Source organism: Drosophila willistoni, chromosome 3R (assembly GCF_018902025.1).
Source record: "Drosophila willistoni isolate 14030-0811.24 chromosome 3R, UCI_dwil_1.1, whole genome shotgun sequence".
Lineage (NCBI taxonomy): Eukaryota > Metazoa > Arthropoda > Insecta > Diptera > Drosophilidae > Drosophila > Drosophila willistoni.
The window spans coordinates 19,454,342-19,472,368 of NC_061086.1; the positions used below are offsets into that span (position 1 = coordinate 19,454,342).

Here is an 18,027-nt window from a genome sequence, read left to right on the forward strand (position 1 = left end):
TTTATGTTTTTGTTTCATTTTTCTTTTTTTTTCGGTTGGTTTTTTTGTGTTGCGTGTTTTGTTTTTCTTTCCTTTAAATGCTATTTACCATATACACACAGGATACATAAAGCCTATATATATAAATATATATATATAAATACATGTGTAGATTATATAGATTAAAGGCATGTGTATCTATATATACTAATTGTTGAGTCTTGTTTGTAAAACCTATACACTTAATAACAAGCATATACATATACACACACACTCACATACATACATACACACACACACAAAGATATTTCGGAAAAATGTTGGCCTTATGTTGAGCTAAAAAAACCCAAAAAAGAACACACACACACACAAAAAAAGTTACGTTATTCTGTATAAAACCAATTGAGCGTTTTCAGTGAAAACTTCAGGTGAATTTCCATTTTAAATAAGGTAAATATTTTACTACACACACACACACTCACACACATGAAAAGAAATATAACTAATTTAAATAAAAATTAAAAGAACGCTGGCAGGCTAGTGATCAAAATGTTAAATAAATCAAGACTTGTTCTAATGTTTAAAATTTCAATTAAAAATTTTGCATAAAAAATATTTTCTAACTTGTAAATAACTTGAAAAAATTGTTATGCCTTTGGTTGATAAACCAAAAAATCTTTCAAAATGTTTAGAAATATGGATTCAGGTTTTCGAAAAAGAAAACACACACTTACACACACACACATACCTGTTTTTTATGCGTTAATGTTTTTCTTTTCGGTTATTCTAACCCAAATTGTTTCCTATTCACCTGTTTTCTGTTGTTTTGCCCCCCTGTCTTATGCTTATTGCTGTTTACACATACATATATACTATACAAAATATATATATATATATATATAAATAATATGTTTTATAATTATGATGACGATGATGATAATGACGATGCTGAAGATAATTTCTACCCTACTGACTACTTCTTGATATAACTATTATTATTATTGTACACTTTATTGATATGTTGATCATGAACATGATAATGTTGTTTAGATTTATAATTTGCGATCGATCCTGAGTGGAAAAAAGAAAGAGAAAGTGGTGTTAATGTGTTGCGCGCGCACGTGAGTCTCCTTTTTTATTGATTTTGATTTGGATTTTGTGCTCTACTCCTTCAATTTTATTAATATTTCTTAACCTTTTGTTTATTTCACCCATCCTTGTCCTCAACTCCCACACTTTTATTTCTTCTATTTAATGAAAAATACTTTTGCGATTTTCTTAGTTGCCAGTTGGTTGTAGAACTGTGCTATCTTATATGCCCTTTTACAAATGATTTGTTTCATCTTTCCTTTTTGTTTATATTACACACACACACACATACACACACATAAACACAGACACATACATATACGCATAGATAATTGCATACATATAAATTATTTTTACCTTCTGTTACAATTTTATTTTTTAAATGTGTGTAAAATTTGTTTTTTTTAGCACATTTTGTTATTTTTCCCAGAGATACATACATACATTCATATATATAAAATTAATTATAAGTTTATTTTGCCATTTTTCTATTTTTCATGATGCATCACATTTTCATATGATCAGTTGACCGTCAATGGTTTATTTACATTTTCACCTAGGATTTTCTTGAAATTTTCCCCTTCTCTTGCAACCCTTTTGTTTTTCAAATTCATTGTTCTGCCTTGTTTTAATTATAAGAATTGAGCAATTATACGTACATATACATATATATAAAGAAAAACGTGTAAAAAGCAACAAACAATTCCAAAAAACCTTTCATTTTGACTATGTATATATCTATAAAAAAAAGAGAAGAATGCAGTATAAAGACAAATTTAATTTAACATCACACTGAAAATGAACACACACACCTATGCACCTATTTACACACAAACACACACAGACACACACACACATTCATACAGCCAAATGCCTTACTTTTAATGGAAAAACAAAAGAAAATCCTCCTCTACTTTATTCCTTAAACACTTTACACATTATTTTAGTTTAAAAATAAAACAGAAATATAAAATAAAATGAAAACAAAAAATTAAAATAAAACAAAATGAAAGATTTCAATAAAAACATTTATGTGACAAAACAAAAAACAACAAAAGATCAAAGTCTAAATGTGTTTAATTTCTGAAAAAAAAACCTTCAAATCCACTCACTCATACCGCACCACCACCACCAACCACCACCAACAACAACCACCACCAACCAATATCTAACCACCACCAAAAAGCGTTCAAAAATAAACTTCAAGCAACATTATCATGTCAAAAATCAACAAAAATCAAACTCAGTCAGTCAGCCGCCAGTCAGTCAAATCAAATCAAATCAAATTCAATTTCACTGAAAACGCTCATCCAAAATTCAAAAAAGAAGGATAAATACCTTCTTTAATCGATCTTAGTTAAGCATAAATTAAATTAAGTTCAACACTTGTTCTAATTTTCATATATATATATATATACTTTTCTTTTGTTAATTACATATTTTTTCTTCTTATTTGTGCAATATTTATATAATATATATACATACATATAAAATATATATTAAAAAAAAAGAAAGAAATCAACAAAATATTATAATATTAAATGTACGCCACATAAAAAAAGAAATCCACAATTGTAACAAACTAAAACTAAAAACAAAAAAAACTGTTGAACATAAAAAAAACGAAAAAAAAAACAAAAAACAAAATATGAAACGATAAAAATGAAAGAAATTTTTGAATGAACACAGTTGTAAATGCTAGTTGTGCCTTGAAATATGCATTAACATCATAATGAACAAAAAAAATTGATAATGAAAATGATAAATGTTTACATACATATATGCTGATCATAAAAATGATGATGTTAGTGTTTTTTTTTGTTAATTGTTCATCAATTTGATTCTTTCATTACAATACAATTATTTAACTATATGATTCACAACAACAAGAAAGGAAGATATATCAAAATCGGGGCATACAGAACAGCCAAACAACTCCGGAAAATGCAAGCCAATAGACCGTCTAATAACAAGAAGCAAAAAAAACAAAGACTAGTAAAAATGAACTATAATAAAAACCCAAAATTCACAACAAGCATAAAACACAGCTACAGCTACCCTCCCCCGCCCCCCACCACCAAACGAAATTCTCTTTACCCGCACATTTCATTTGCCCCGTCAACCTAAAGTCACAACAATTGGTCAAGAGCAACAACGAACAGTTAGTCAGTCAGTCAATCAGTCAGACAGTCTCCTCTAACAGCTACACCCACAACCAACCACAACCACACCCACATACACATGCATACATACATACACACACACACATATATATCTACATTCATATTCGTACTAAATATCAAGATATCAAGCGTGCTCATTGAGTTATGTATAATGTTTGAGTTTTTTTTTATTCTTATTATTTTTTTTTTTAATATATGAGATATAGTAACAGCAAAAAATAAAGAAAAACTTATGGTAGAAAGGATAAAGAAGAAGATGAAGAAATAAAAAAAAAAAACACAAATATATATATATATATACTCATATATATTTATATTTGTACTGGATCTGTGATATGTATTTAACAAAAACAAAATGCTAAAAGAAAATATTTAAAGCAAAACAAAAGAGTATAATTAAATATGTGTACATATATGTATATTTGAATACAGACACACACACACACACACATATATATACATATATTTATGTAAAGAAAGCAACTTGAAATTAATTATTAAATAATTAATTTGTTCTTTTAGGCAAAACGAAACAAAAAAATATATGCGTAGAGGATAAAAACTAAATCAATTTCTCGATTCATTCAAAAAACACAAAGAATAAGAAGAAGAAACCTTGTCCGTGTTACCCTCAGCTCTATTTAGGGGACAATAAAAAAGTATATACATACATACTTATATATGTTTTTAGCTGATCGCAGGGGGAGGGGCATTAATTAGCCAATTTCCAGGAGTGTTTATGCTTGTTTGGATTAATGAAACTAAATGCGTTTTGTTATTTGCTGTAAAAAATATGCAAAATTATAGATAAATTTTGAATTGAATGGATTTTTTGTGTAAACTGATCGAATCGATCGAGTTTTAGCAGCATTAACCAAGAATCAGTTAAAGGCAATAAGCTTTACAAAACAAACAAACAAAAAAACCCATTTATAACCATTGAATTATAAATACCTCCCCAAAATCACTTATACACACAAATAAACACACACACAAACATCTCTCATTTCAATCAATCAGCAAATCAATCAATTAATCAATTTGTATCATCCTTTCCAATTAAAATTGTTAAAATGTGAAGACAAAAGGCATCTAAATACAAACAAAAAGAAAGAAAAAAAAAAACAATAAATAAAATCAACTGTTAGTTATTTCAACGACGGAGTCTATTAGTGTTAATATTAGTAAACAAAATATGAAAAGAAAAACGATATAAAACGAAAACAAATGTAATGAATAAACAAACTTTAATAAAAAATTTAAATGGAAATCTTTTAAAAACTAGATATATATATATAAAAACATACATAAAATGCATACAATACATACATTACATAACTACAATTTAATGTAATTCAGATTCAAATTTTGATTCAAAACACAACAAATTGCAAACAAACAAAAAAAAAAAAACAAACAAAATACAAAAAAAAAATGTAAAAAGAACAGTTCAATTTATCAATCAAGTCGTAATAAGTAAAACAAACGAAAAAAAACAAAACAAAACAAAAGAAAAGAGCAATAACAAAACAAAAACCAAGTACACTAAACTATGCATTATTACATATATAAAAAGAAAATGAAAAGAAAACGTTAATTATAATTTGTTATGCTTTGCCACCTACCCCCCTAAAACGAAGTATACCCTTAGCCCTTGAACCTACACTGTTATTAGAACAATTAATCATTAAAGGTAATAAATATGCATTAACTATACATATTATTACATAAATGCATATAAAAAATGCTTATACCATACACACACAAACACACACACACACACACAGACACTATGTATACATATGTAACTGATGGGATGCGTATGGGATCTATGAAGACAGAACAGATAAGGGATAAACCCTTTTGTTTTTGGTCATAGGATACTATATTGGATTGGCAGGCCACACGACAACAACAACAACAACAACAACAACTAAAGCAGCAAAAACACCAACAAAACTCACAACAAAATCATCAATCATAAATCAACAAGAAGTCGGCTACAAAGAAAAATTCAACTATAGTTATATATACATACATACATACACACACACACACATGAATACATATACATACATACGTGAATACACTAAAAAAAAAGTATAAACAAAAAGTAGTCGTTAGTGTGATACATCAAAAATTAATATTAATTAATTCGAAACAAATAAAAAACAAAAACAAAACAAAAAGCAAAGCCAAGTTGATTTTACAATAAACAAGTTAAAAGGGGAAATTCTCTCACAACTTTTTTTTTGGCATTATGCGAGGGGAAATTGATGGATTTCCATGTTTTCATTTATAACAAACAATTAAAAAGATATATTAACTGCTATATATGCGGCTATATATATTTATTTCAACAATCCAGAACTTTTGTGTAGATTTCTTGCTAACAGACAATTCCAATGTTTTCTCATTTGTTGCTTAACTTGTTATATTTTCATTAACAATTACATTGACAAACATACATACATACATACATACATAAACATATATTCATACATACATACATATATATATTGGATCGCATAGCCGATACTAGAGGAGAATATGAAAGTAGCATACGTGAGTACCTTAGCCAATGAGAAAATAAATAAGAACAAGAACAAGAGCAACAACAAATCGCATAGAGCGACAAAACTTATACAAAACTTAAAAAAAAAAGAAAACAAATTAACAACCAACAAATAAAAGACAAAAAATACAAGAAAAATATAAAAAATACGTTGCCTTCACGTTGTGTACTTAAAAAAAAATTGATTCCAAGTCGAAAAAATAAAACAAATGAAATGTGCTGAGAGACTCCAGACACACGCAAATACAACAACATTTCGCTCCAACGTGTAGGATTTTCTGTTAACATTTTTTTTTAAAGATATATTTAGACTTAAAATTATGAAAATGATTCGATTTTTACATTTGAACATCCAATAGCAATACCAGTGAATATATATATATATATATACAAAAAGATACTATGTATATACATACATACATATTTAATGAATATATATACATATATATATGGATAGGAACAATTTGAAACACTTGTCAAAATTTTCTTAATATTTCTTAGGCGCATGAAATGAATTAACATCAACAAACAAAAAAAAAAAAAAAGAAGCAAAAAAAATACAACAAAAATAGGCAAGCACACTTATACACTATTCAGAGGAAACGGACAGATCAAATTCCTTTGCACTTCCTTCCTAGGCATAGGTAAAACAAAAAACTAAATAATTTTTCAAACTCTCAACTTTATTTAAATATACCAACTTGCAATATTTAGTTGTATGTAGAAATTGGTGAAGTTGAATTGAATTGAATTGCATTGGATCGTTAACAATAATAGCAAACACAAATATACCCCCTCCCCCAACCACACACACACACACACAAAAAGAAACCCCTATAATCATGAAAACTCATTCAAAAGTAAAAGTACTAAAAAATCTTTTATGATTTGACTGTGATAATAATAATGACAAAAAAACGGAGAAATAAACTCGAATGTTATATGAGGGAGTAACAAATTGAAACGTATGTGTATATACATACATATACACAACGTAGATGTATATAAAGAAAGGCGAAACAACAAATGTAATATGTATTAATAATGTAGGTGCAAAAACTGACCTTTTTGCCCTCCCCCACACACCTCTCTCCACCAAAACCAACATGAGAAATGGAGCATGTGGGAAATGTGGAAAAGTGCTGCGGGGAGAGCCAACGGTGGGAGAACTAATCTCTAACAAATAAGAAATAACGTAAATTAATAAAAATAAAAACCAAACAAAATTTTACTTAAACATAATTAGCAAAATATTTAAAACAAATTTTAGCAACCAGATCCAGATAGGCATAAAAACAAAAAACCAACAAACAAATTCCAAGAAAAGTAAAAAAAAAAAAACATACAATATAGAGAAATCATCAGAGCAATGATTGATTGTTAAAACTCTTAATAATTCACATTAATTGAAATGCAAGAGTTAAACTAAATAGTTACAAAATGGAAGACAAAAGAAAAAATTACAAATAAATAAAAACAAAAAACAAATCAACGATATTTAGTTATGCTCTATTTACAATTTATAATCAATTGAAGGTTTTTTAAAACGATCAATTAGCAAAAGCAAAAGATTTTATAAATTAATTCATTTATCATTGGAAAATACAACATATAGCCAAGAAAAAATAACAAAATGATATACTAATTACTACTTACTTCATTTATTCAGATTCAGATTATCATTTTGGTTTCTTAGACAACAAAAAATCAACCTATATAAGGAGATATATATATATTCATACATACATGCATACATAACTATATATATATATATATATATAGGGAGAGTCTAGTGAAATCGTTAGATAACGTAAATCAAAATGAATGTATCCCAGAGACAACAAACAAACAAAGAAACAAAACAAAAAAAAAGTGGAAATAATTTAACAATTCTTAAGAGTAGCTCATTCAAATTTTAACAACATGAAAACAAAACAAAAACTCAACTAAATAAACCGAAACTAGCAAAAAGAGTAAAGAAAAAAAACAAACAAATAAGATAAAAACCAATTGTACAATTAGGCAAACACTTTGAAATGTTTTGCAGATTTACAGTTACTCCTCTCTCTACATGCATTATACATAATATATATATATATATATAATTACGATACATAGCTCTATATAACCCCTTTAAGATCATATATTCAAAATAAAAATCACACAAGATGCAAAACAAAAACGTAAACAAAAACAAAGAAACACTCTTTATAGTCATTTGGAGTTAAGGCCGGCGGCAAACAATAAGATGGAAGCTAAGCTGTGTAGGTAGACGATACTGATCCGGATACGGATCCTGGGACAGTATAGTGCATATACACATATACATATATCGAATGTAATGGTAATGTTATATAATGCGCGTCTGTCGCATATGTATGTATGTAATAGTATTTATAGTGAAATTTGTTGAATACATATATATATATATATATATACACACACACAGACATAGACACAGACTCAAAGCCAAAAAGTGCGTAACTCACACAAATAAAAACACACACATACATAAATATATACTAACACTGAGATTCATTATAAAGACGCATGATCCGCATCAAAATGAAGTTATAATGGTAAAACGAAATGCCACATTAAAAAGAACATTACACAAAGAATCAACAAAAACAAAAAAGAAACAAAAAACAAATCTCAAAAGAAAACCAAAGCATCCAAAAAATAAATGAATTACACATTACACATTTAAGAACGATTATATAAAAATGAAAAACCTAATAAAAATTATATTATAAATTCCAAATGCATTGCTTTCTTTAATTTATTCTAATACCCAACTAGCTAGGGTAAAATTGTATAAAAAGCAAGACTTTTATCGATCATACGCACTGTGTAACATTCATTCCATGCCCAAATGTGGGCATGAGACATATGTGTCTCCTTTTCCAAAATTCATTAAACACGTTATTTAGCGTTGAATAAATTTGCAAGTTTAATTCTATCAAAAGGGTGTAACAAAATGATGCTTAGATACTAATTAAATAATCCTGTATAACATTCTTGGTAGATAGTCGGAAAGTCGTTCTAATAATCAAGTTCGTTTAAAGCTTCTGTCATCAATTTGATTACTTAGCTCCGCTTGTGGTGTTTGACAATCTTCTTGTGTTTCTTATCCTTCTTGCTCTTCTTGTTCTTCTTAGGATGTTTGCGGTGACGCTTGAAGTGAGTTACGTGCTTCTTTTTGCCAGACGAGGAGCCAGATGAGGACGTGGATGAACTGGCTTCGGTGGTGGTTGTTGTGGCCGATGAGTCAGTCGTTGTTGTAGTCGTTGCCGAACTAGACGTTGTGGTCGTAGTAGTTGTGGTAGAGGAGGTGGAAGTCGAGCTTGTTGCTGCTGACGATTCTCTAAGCAGGACACAGCCTATGGCAGCCAGGAGGAGAAGAACGCAAGTGTATCTCATGTTAATGCCTTAGTAGATCGGATGGTGATGCTTTGTCGAAGTAATTATCTGCCTATTTATAGTTCTTAGGCCTAACTTGCTTGCCTACTTGAACTAAATTTAAACAATGGCAGCACAGTGCCTATTTATTTAGTAGGTTTCGCGTAAAATAACGTCAAAGAGTTATCACACAATGCAAAGTAAACTACTCGTAGGCTGCTCCCATTTTCATTGTTCCGCTGAAATATGTGGATTATCCCAAACATTTCTTTAAATGTTTCTAACAAATCAAATTTGTGTGAAAAGTAAAAATATTAACCTTTCTTTTTAGAAAAACATAAATAGACTATCAAATGTTTTAATCTATTTGAGAGTTATTTGAACAAGACTCTAAAATAGGCAATGTTGGTCTTCCATTGTTTAAATTTGGACCAAACATGTGCTCAACTTAGGCCTAAGAAGTATAAAAAGGCAGATAATTATTTTGGTAAGACATCACCATCCGATCTACTAAGGCATTAACATGAGATACACTTGCGTTATTCTTCTCCTGGCTGCGATAGGCTGTGTCCTGCTTAGAGAATCGTCAGCAGCAACAAGCTCGACTTCCACCTCCTCTACCACAACTACTACGACCACAACGTCTAGTTCGGCAACGACTACAACAACGACAGACTCATCGGCCACAACAACCACCACTGAAGCCAGTTCATCCACGTCCTCATCTGGCTCCTCGTCTGGCAAAAAGAAGCACGTCACTCACTTCAAGCGTCACCGTAAACATCCTAAGAAGAACAAGAAGAGCAAGAAGGATAAGAAACACAAGAAGATTGTCAAACACCATAAGCGGAGCTAAGTGATTCAGATGATGAAATATTTAATCTGATAATTTCTGCTACTTCTCAAAAACCCGACACCGACACATAAATTTTTAAATTTTGTATCAACAATTTGATTTTTCATAGACTTAAGGCAAATATAAAGCAAGTTTTTAAAGTAAAACAAAAGTTAAAATGCAATTTTAAAAATTTTTAGGTAGGCGAGAATATACCTGAAATTATCAGATGTCGAAAAATTACAATCGTTGTAATGGAAGTTTTGCACCTTTAACTTGGGTCTTGTAACTTGGGTCGTTCTTCTCGCACCTGCTTATTCGTTCAGTTTTAGTTGACCTGTCTCAAAGTTTCAGACAGAGAACACGAAAAGAAAGTGAACAAGTTTGTCAATGAAAAACGATTTAAATGTGTAATGGGCTTATAAAGCTTTGGCTCCCTTTAACAATTGTTACAAATTTACCAAAATTCCTAATTCCACCAAAAATTTCATTAATGCAGTCAACTGTGAGGAAAAGTAATAGACAAATTATCGGTAAAAACTGAAAGAAAGATCGCAATGTTAGAGAATAATTTCATACATGACTAATTTTAGTTTTAAATATTTATCAATGTATTCCTTTTTTTATATCGTTTAAATTTAATAGAAAACTATGTGACATTAAAACATATTTTTGACTTGCTCGATTTGATTGATAAAAAATTCTGGTTAATACATTTTTGGAAACTTGCTTATATTTGCCTTATGTCTATTTATACAAAAACAGTTAAAACACTTAAAATAAAGATATAATGTTAGGGTTTCGTTTATCCAGGGTTTAGTCGATTTCAGCTATTGTTTTCGCTTTTCGTTTGTCTACCACTTTTTGCTTTTGCTTTTGCTTTTGCATGAGGAGCCCTTCTTCTTTTTATGCGTCTTACGTGTGGTTTTTACTTTGGGACGATCAACGGAAGCCGTTAATTTATAGGCTTTCACTTTAGGTGATTTACAACAACAGCAAGTACTGTTAGAGCTTGCACTAGATGATGTGGACGTTGAGCTTGTGGGACTTGAGGTCGTGGTGGTAGTTGTGGTACTTGTGCCCGAGCTGGCGGTGGTTGAGGAGGTCGATGTAGCTGATGTTGTGGTTGTCGTTGTTGTTCCAGACGTTGTTGTAGTTGTTGTTGTTGCTGTACCTGTTGTCCCCGTTGCTGCATTCGATTCCTTGACCAGGACACAGGCAACAATTGCCAGGAGTAGGAGAACGCAAGAATATTTCATGTTGATGGTTCGATTGCTTGATTGCTGATAATATTTCACAATTCTTGTTTCACTATTTATAGTACTGATCTATCCTAAGAAATTATCGCAAGAAACACTTTGCTCTAAATTTGTACAACGCTTGACAAACATTGCCAAAATGTTCCATTGTTTTCAGATGTCTGCACAATATTGCGGAATTATATTTGCGAATTTATGGCTTATTCTTTGAATTTGTTTTTGCTGACCTACATAAATGAAGTTAAAGTAACTAGGAGGCAAAAGAGATGAAGGCAGAGAGAGAGTGAGAGAGATTAAAATATTCTCTGTAGTTTTTGTGATAGAATATCAATCAATATAAAATATTAACTGTAATCTAATTAATTATAACAAATTTTAATAAGTATATTTGTTTAGCTAATGAGATGAAAAATAGAATATATTGCAAAAAAAATTATATCGCAGTATCTCTTTTTCAATTTATTACGTTACGTTATTGGTGTTGAAATCATCCAAAAAGTATGCTATAAATTTGCAACTAACGTCACAGCGTCATATTCTCTAAATCGATTTTTATATTGTTAAGTTTGTTTTTAGACAAACATTTAAACAAATTGAAAAAGGAAAAAAGCAATATTTAAATTAAAATTAATTAAAAAGTCTAAATTTTATTAACATATCATTTAATTATTGATTCTCAACCTGTTAAAGAAATTTCATAAAATGTTCATGTTTTTCAGTGTCTTCTATTAAATACACATAAAGTGGTTTTACCTTAAATGTTATTTATTTATTTACAATTTTAGATAAAGTATTAAATACTAGACATAAACAAAAACAATGAGTAGTAGCTATTACCTTAAATGGTAATCATTGTTATATGAACAAATTTATTTGTCTGTGGAATGCTTGAGATGAATATATAAAAACCTACTTCAAAATAGGTTTCCTATGTCTAACAGAACGGATTGACTAAAGTCTCTCGTTTCTCTGGCTTTTTTAAGTATCCACAAAGAAATTATCAAGCAACATTTGAATTTTGCTGCACGCAATTGATCTAATTTAATTGTACTCGTAAAAATATATTTTTAGTTTTTTTTTATTTATTTGCCTTAATATTATAACAAAACATTTTAAATACTAATTTAGGAAATAAGTATAATCGTAAGTAGTTGTAGCGATGTTTGGGGTGGATCCTTGAGAGTTTTATAGTGTCATCTTTTTTCGAGTTTTATTCTCTGTTCACCATTTCTTAGACTTTCCCGACTTTTCCTTCTTTGACCTTTTGGTTTTTTTGGTTTCTGGCTTAGTAATTGCCGCTTGTCCTATAATTTTGACAAGATCTGATTTTTTGATCCCGGAGCCACCCTTGCCTCCACAGCCACAACCAGAACTGGAACCGCATGAGCAACTCGAATCGCATGAGCAACTCGAATCGCATGTGCAGCTTGAATCACAAGAGCATGAGCTTCCTGATCCGGTTGATGGTGCCGCCGTTGTTGTCGTAGCTGATGAGCAACCGCAGCCACAGCTTGCCTCCCTGACCAGGACACAGCCAATGATAGACACGAGTAGAAGAACGCAAATGTATTTCATGTTGATGCTTCAATTGATAGACTGCTTATGCTACTTCACAAAGTTCAAGTCGTATTTATATTACGGACTATCTTTTCGCAAACAGATGGTTATTCCACATTTCCATTTAGTTTGACAAACATTGCCAAAAACTCTATTGTTCTACTTTTTTTTTGTTTGTGTGCAAATTGCCATACATTGTGTTGGCAAAATTTCCACTTTTTGTGTACTACTTTATGTATGTAGTTGGGGCATCGGTATTTTTATTTGGGTGACCCTGTTTAGTTTGATACACGTTTCTTAAGGAAATTAATAACTTTAAATTAAAATATTTTTCCAAATTATCTTTAAAATTATTTGATATTCTTAAGGTTAATCTTACCATTGCTCAACCAAGTGGAAACCAATAAAAGAAACATTGTCATGGGTTTCCATCCATGTGGATGGATGTCTACTCATTTTTTTTTTGTCGAACATAAGAACGCGCTTGAACAAGAGTATGGGTATGGGTTTGATCTAGAATCGTTGCCATAAGTTCATATAGCTTTCAAAATAGCCTTGTAAGGCAGCATTTCGATGCAGATGATGAGATCTCTTGACGAGCATCTAATTTATCTTAAACAATTTCAGGTTGTGCAAAAACGTTATTATCTTGATGTGAGCTTTCCAGGTTTTGAGAGAATCATAAATCATAAATGTATAAATCAATTTTATATACATACATTCATAAAATTTGGTGTTAACAGTTTAATGAAAATTTTGACCAAATTTCTATGTATCTGAATGAATCAGTCTGATCGTACCACTTTATATATGTGTAAGTGATTGTGAAACAATATTTTGACAAATTAATTAATTTTTGTTTCTTGATCTTGTCACAGAGCTTTAGCTCTTTTGTCTTATTCCGATTATTGCCAGTGTCTGATATCGTCTAGCTCTAAATCTGCATCTATCTTGCGATAATTGATTGCTAGGATGTATGCCAGTTTCCTCTAACCGATCTGCTACTGGATGCACAGGTTAATGAGTGTCTTACTGATCAAACAACCTCATAAAGACACATCTGGTGGTTTCTTTTTATTTTAATTTCCAATTTATTTTGATATACAAAACTTTTTTAAAATTCTTAATTGACTTTCGATCTGTGGAGAATGTCTTAAGGAGAATTGTGTGCCCCTTAACATCTGTTTTGGTCGACGTAAAGTTTTAATGTTGGTTATTGTGATATCGAGTTCTTATACATATTATTATTATACATACATACATGCATTTTTTAAAATTTATTTGTGTTAATATTAATATTAAAGATATAATCATAGCTAGGTAGCTGAAATGCTTGTGATGTTATTAGAGTGTTCTCACTTCGGTTAATGTTCAGTCTGTGCGTTTCTTTCCTTTGGCCTTCTTCTTTTCGGTTCATGTTGCTTAAGACTTACTTTATTTTCTTTTGGTCTAAAAATACCATATGAGACTTTGGGCTCTTAGAAAGTCAATAATGGTATATTGTCTCGTTCATGAAGCAAATGTGATCTTGATCAATGATTTGATATTTATAAAATACAAGAAACAGTCTGAGTATGAGCTGGTTCAACTTTGATCTTAACAATCTTTTTGTTGTCATTTTATCAGTGGAAGTCTTAGAATATTGAAAGAATGTCATTTCCTTTAGCAAGTTTTTATTTTCTTGATAGGGTAAACAATTGAACGTTAAGATTTTCTAAACTAATATAAATTATTTTGTGCATATTTATATTTAAACTAATATAAATTATTTTATGCATATTTATAATTAAAAGATAATTGATATAATCTTTCAATTTGTATGGATCAGGCAGTAAAGCTGAAAACTCAAGAAGACTGAAAGATTTAGATTTATTTGTGATCAGCTTTTGATTCTTCCCAAATAAGCAAATCATTCAATTTGTTTGAAGATTTGTCCAATTCAAAAATAACCTACAATTAATTTGTGGGCGTCGTTACTGAATGATAAAACATAGAACACATGCATTTTAGATTTTCTTTTTATTTGCCTTAAAAATAAACAACACATTTTACATACTAAAATAAGAGACATAGTCGTAGGTAGAGAGTTCGAGTTCCTGTTACGATTGGGTGAGTTTTAAGTTCCGTCTGAGTCTTAGATTACCACATTTTTTTGGATTTGCCCTTCTTGCATTTCTTTCCTTTCTTTCCTTTCTTTACCTTCTTCTTCCTTGTTGTGACTACTTTTGGTTTTTTTTGCTTGAGACTCACTCTCAATTTATTATTTTTCGACTTTTTGCCACCCCGACAGCAACACTTTGTTGGTGTTCCTGATGAGGCTGTGGTCGTCTCTGAGGCAGTGGTGGTAGCCGATGCACTTGTTGTGGCTGCCGCAGCAGTTGTCGTGGCAGCCGCAGCAGTTGTTGTTGCAGAAGCAGCAGTTGTTGTGGCCGAAGCACTGGTAGTGGTGGTGGTAGTTGTGGCCTCGGTAGCTGGTGTGGATTGGGCATTCGTGTGCCTGACCAGGACACAGCCAATGGTCGCCAGGAGTAGAAGAAAGCAAGTGTATTTCATCTTGATGCTTCAATTGCTTGATTGCTGATGATACCTCTGAGTAATTTACTCTCTATTTATATCACTAGTCTCGACTAGACTATCTTCATTGCAATGTACGCAAACAGAAGGTTGCTCCATATTTTCATAATCGTTTGACAAACATTGCCAAAAATTCAATTGTTTTATTTTGTTGTGCAAAGTTTTGCGAAATATGTTTTGTATTCTTCGCAATGACAATGCTTATGGGGGCTTCTTTTCTGTGTACGACTTGATAGAGCTAGAGTTGATCTCAACTTGCTATTGCTCCTAATTCGAATGATCTAAAAAGTAGTTGGAATATTTGAAAGGTTTGACCTCAAAAATGAATTGGTTATTGATGCAAGATTCACACAAGGATTTTGCTTTGTTTTTTCCTTAATAAAGAGTAGTAAAAATGTTGGCCAAAGTATTTAGGTCAAATCGAGATTTAGCTCATTCCGTTTGTCACAGGAAATGCAATTTTATTACAAGGAATTTCTCTTTTTTGAAGCAGCATCAAATTTTGTTGATAACTCGAAAGGTTAAAGGCAGTTATTAGCCAGTCTCAATGCAAACTGGTTAATTATCTAGTTGTCGTTGTTCTCATTTTATGGCTTGTTAGTATGCAAAGAATTTCCATTTTGTGGTATTGACTTTGTAAGATTGTAATTCTGATTCATCTGCCACTGAAATCGTCAGACCTGACTAAGAATCACAAACACCCCCATATTTATTTTAATTAAATGGTGCCATCTCTCACATAAAGCCTTTAAATTATTATCTTGAGTGAATTGTGAAGAGAGAAACCAAAATGGTTGGCTAAATCGTATGTCAGAGATTCACATGGAATTCGATAGTCAGCATGGATAGACGTATTTTGATTCTGGTTTCTGGAACTCTACTGAGTTTAATAAGTGCCCAATCGCCGGATATAACAGAAACGCCTTTGCCCAAGCCTGGACGATATGTTCCCTCGCTGTATGGGGCAAGTGGATTATACATGCCTGATAATAGTGGAAAATATCAGCACCAGCATCGACCCTATGACGGCGGCTATGGAGATCGGGGTCAACCATATGCCAGTGACTTGCGTGGCATTTTTAGACAAGCCGAGGATCAGCTGAGGGCGAGCCTTGATCAGGCTAACGAGGAATTCGCATTGGGACCGAAAGATCACTTGCGCTTTATGATTGACTTTAATTACAATGGGACTGGCTGGCAGATAATACAATTTGACTGGGTCCGAGATGGAGATGGCGACGATCAAAAGAAATATAACTATGTCAATGAAAATAAGCTATGGGAAACGGAGAATCAGGCCCATGAGCCCCCTGAGCAGGCCTACGTCTATGAGAAGTCAGAAACCGAGCCTCAATCTGGATCAACAGATGCCATTTGCGATCCTGTTGAAATTCAGCAGGTGGAGGAAGTCGTAGAAGAACCAAGAGCCAATCTTAATTCTCAACAGGATGTTAGTATATGCCAAAATTACCTACAACCCCAAAATATAACATTCCTTTCCCCCTCTTCTTTCAGCCTCGTCAAATTCAAGAAACTATCAACGAGGTGTTGGAATATATACAACAACGAATTTTACCCACATTAAATCGATAATAAGAATGAACTTGAAAGATTGTTGGAGAATAAAAAATTTAACAAGCGAAAAGTAATTGTTAATCAGAGAATTGCAGAGGGTTAACTTTAGCCGCATTCTGATTTGTTTAATTAATTTTAAATTCCTATATTTACTTAGGTGGATACTGAAAAAATAAACGTTTCAAAACTTAACAGGGCCATCTAAATAATTAAATTGGAATTCAAACATAAAAAGCGTTAAATTCGCAAAAGTATTTCACAAAATTTGCACAACGAAAAAAACAATAGAAATTTTGGCAATGTTTGTCAAACGATTATGAAAATATGGAGCAACCTTCTATTTGCGTACATCGCAATGAAGGTAGTTTGGTGATATAAATAGTGAGTGAAACACTTGGAAGTATCATCATCAGCAATCAAGCAATTGAAGCATCAATATGAAATACACTTGCGCTCTTCTACTCCTGGCGACCATTGGCTGTGTCCTGGTCAGGCACACGAATGCCCAATCCACACCAGCTACCGAGGCCACAACTACCACCACAACTACCAGTGCTTCGGCCACAACAACTACTGCTTCTGCAACAACCACTGCTGCGGCTGCCACAACAACTGCTGCGGCAGCCACAACAACTGCATCGGCTACCACCACCGCCAGTGGCACAGAGACAACTACTGCCTCATCAGTAACTCCATCTTGTTGCTGTTGCAAGAAAGATAAGACTAAAGCCAAGTTCCATTTAATTGTGGACAAGCCAAAAGTAAACACTACGAGACGTAGGAAGACTAAGGGTAAGGGTAAGAAAGGCTGCAGCAAAAAATGGTAAATGTAAGCTGACCAATTCAGGATAATGAGAAACTCTAATGGAACCGAGCGAGTTATGGACTCTTCGACTGTATCACAAAATTTCTTATATAAGTATTTTATCTGTTTTGTTAACTTTTTATAGAACTAAGAAGCAAATATATGGCATAATTTAGCCAAATTTTCAAATGCAT

At 31.6% G+C, this 18,027-nt stretch overlaps 6 protein-coding genes across 6 annotated transcripts; 3 read left to right on the forward strand and 3 right to left on the reverse strand.

The window, feature by feature from the left end:
* Nucleotides 1-8,916: 8,916 nt before the first annotated feature.
* LOC6647772 (protein new-glue 1) lies at nt 8,917-9,249 on the reverse strand. The gene has a single exon (XM_002070535.1). It carries the CDS (start codon nt 9,247-9,249, stop codon nt 8,917-8,919), a length of 333 nt encoding a protein of 110 aa, XP_002070571.1.
* A 502-nt stretch (nt 9,250-9,751) lies between these two features.
* On the forward strand, nt 9,752-10,084 carry LOC6647771 (protein new-glue 1). Its single transcript, XM_002070534.1, has one exon. The coding sequence runs from the start codon at nt 9,752-9,754 to the stop codon at nt 10,082-10,084; it is 333 nt and encodes a 110-aa protein (XP_002070570.1).
* Nucleotides 10,085-10,917: 833 nt separating this feature from the next.
* LOC111519152 (protein new-glue 3-like) lies at nt 10,918-11,396 on the reverse strand. The gene is made up of 2 exons (XM_047009827.1): nt 11,067-11,396; nt 10,918-10,994 (listed from the first exon to the last, which is right to left on the reverse strand). Exons 1-2 carry the CDS (start codon nt 11,320-11,322, stop codon nt 10,918-10,920), a joined length of 333 nt encoding a protein of 110 aa, XP_046865783.1. The 5' UTR covers nt 11,323-11,396.
* A 1,358-nt stretch (nt 11,397-12,754) lies between these two features.
* LOC6647770 (protein new-glue 1) lies at nt 12,755-15,432 on the reverse strand. Its single transcript, XM_002070533.2, has 2 exons — nt 15,130-15,432; nt 12,755-12,841 (listed from the first exon to the last, which is right to left on the reverse strand). The coding sequence occupies exons 1-2, from the start codon at nt 15,430-15,432 to the stop codon at nt 12,755-12,757; spliced, it is 390 nt and encodes a 129-aa protein (XP_002070569.2).
* Nucleotides 15,433-16,294: 862 nt separating this feature from the next.
* Nucleotides 16,295-17,098, forward strand: LOC6647769. Its single transcript, XM_002070532.2, has 2 exons — nt 16,295-16,903; nt 16,969-17,098. The coding sequence occupies exons 1-2, from the start codon at nt 16,295-16,297 to the stop codon at nt 17,044-17,046; spliced, it is 687 nt and encodes a 228-aa protein (XP_002070568.1). The 3' UTR covers nt 17,047-17,098.
* A 366-nt stretch (nt 17,099-17,464) lies between these two features.
* On the forward strand, nt 17,465-17,983 carry LOC111519211 (protein new-glue 1-like). Its single transcript, XM_023178785.2, has one exon. It carries the CDS (start codon nt 17,466-17,468, stop codon nt 17,853-17,855), a length of 390 nt encoding a protein of 129 aa, XP_023034553.1. The 5' UTR covers nt 17,465; the 3' UTR covers nt 17,856-17,983.
* Nucleotides 17,984-18,027: the final 44 nt, after the last annotated feature.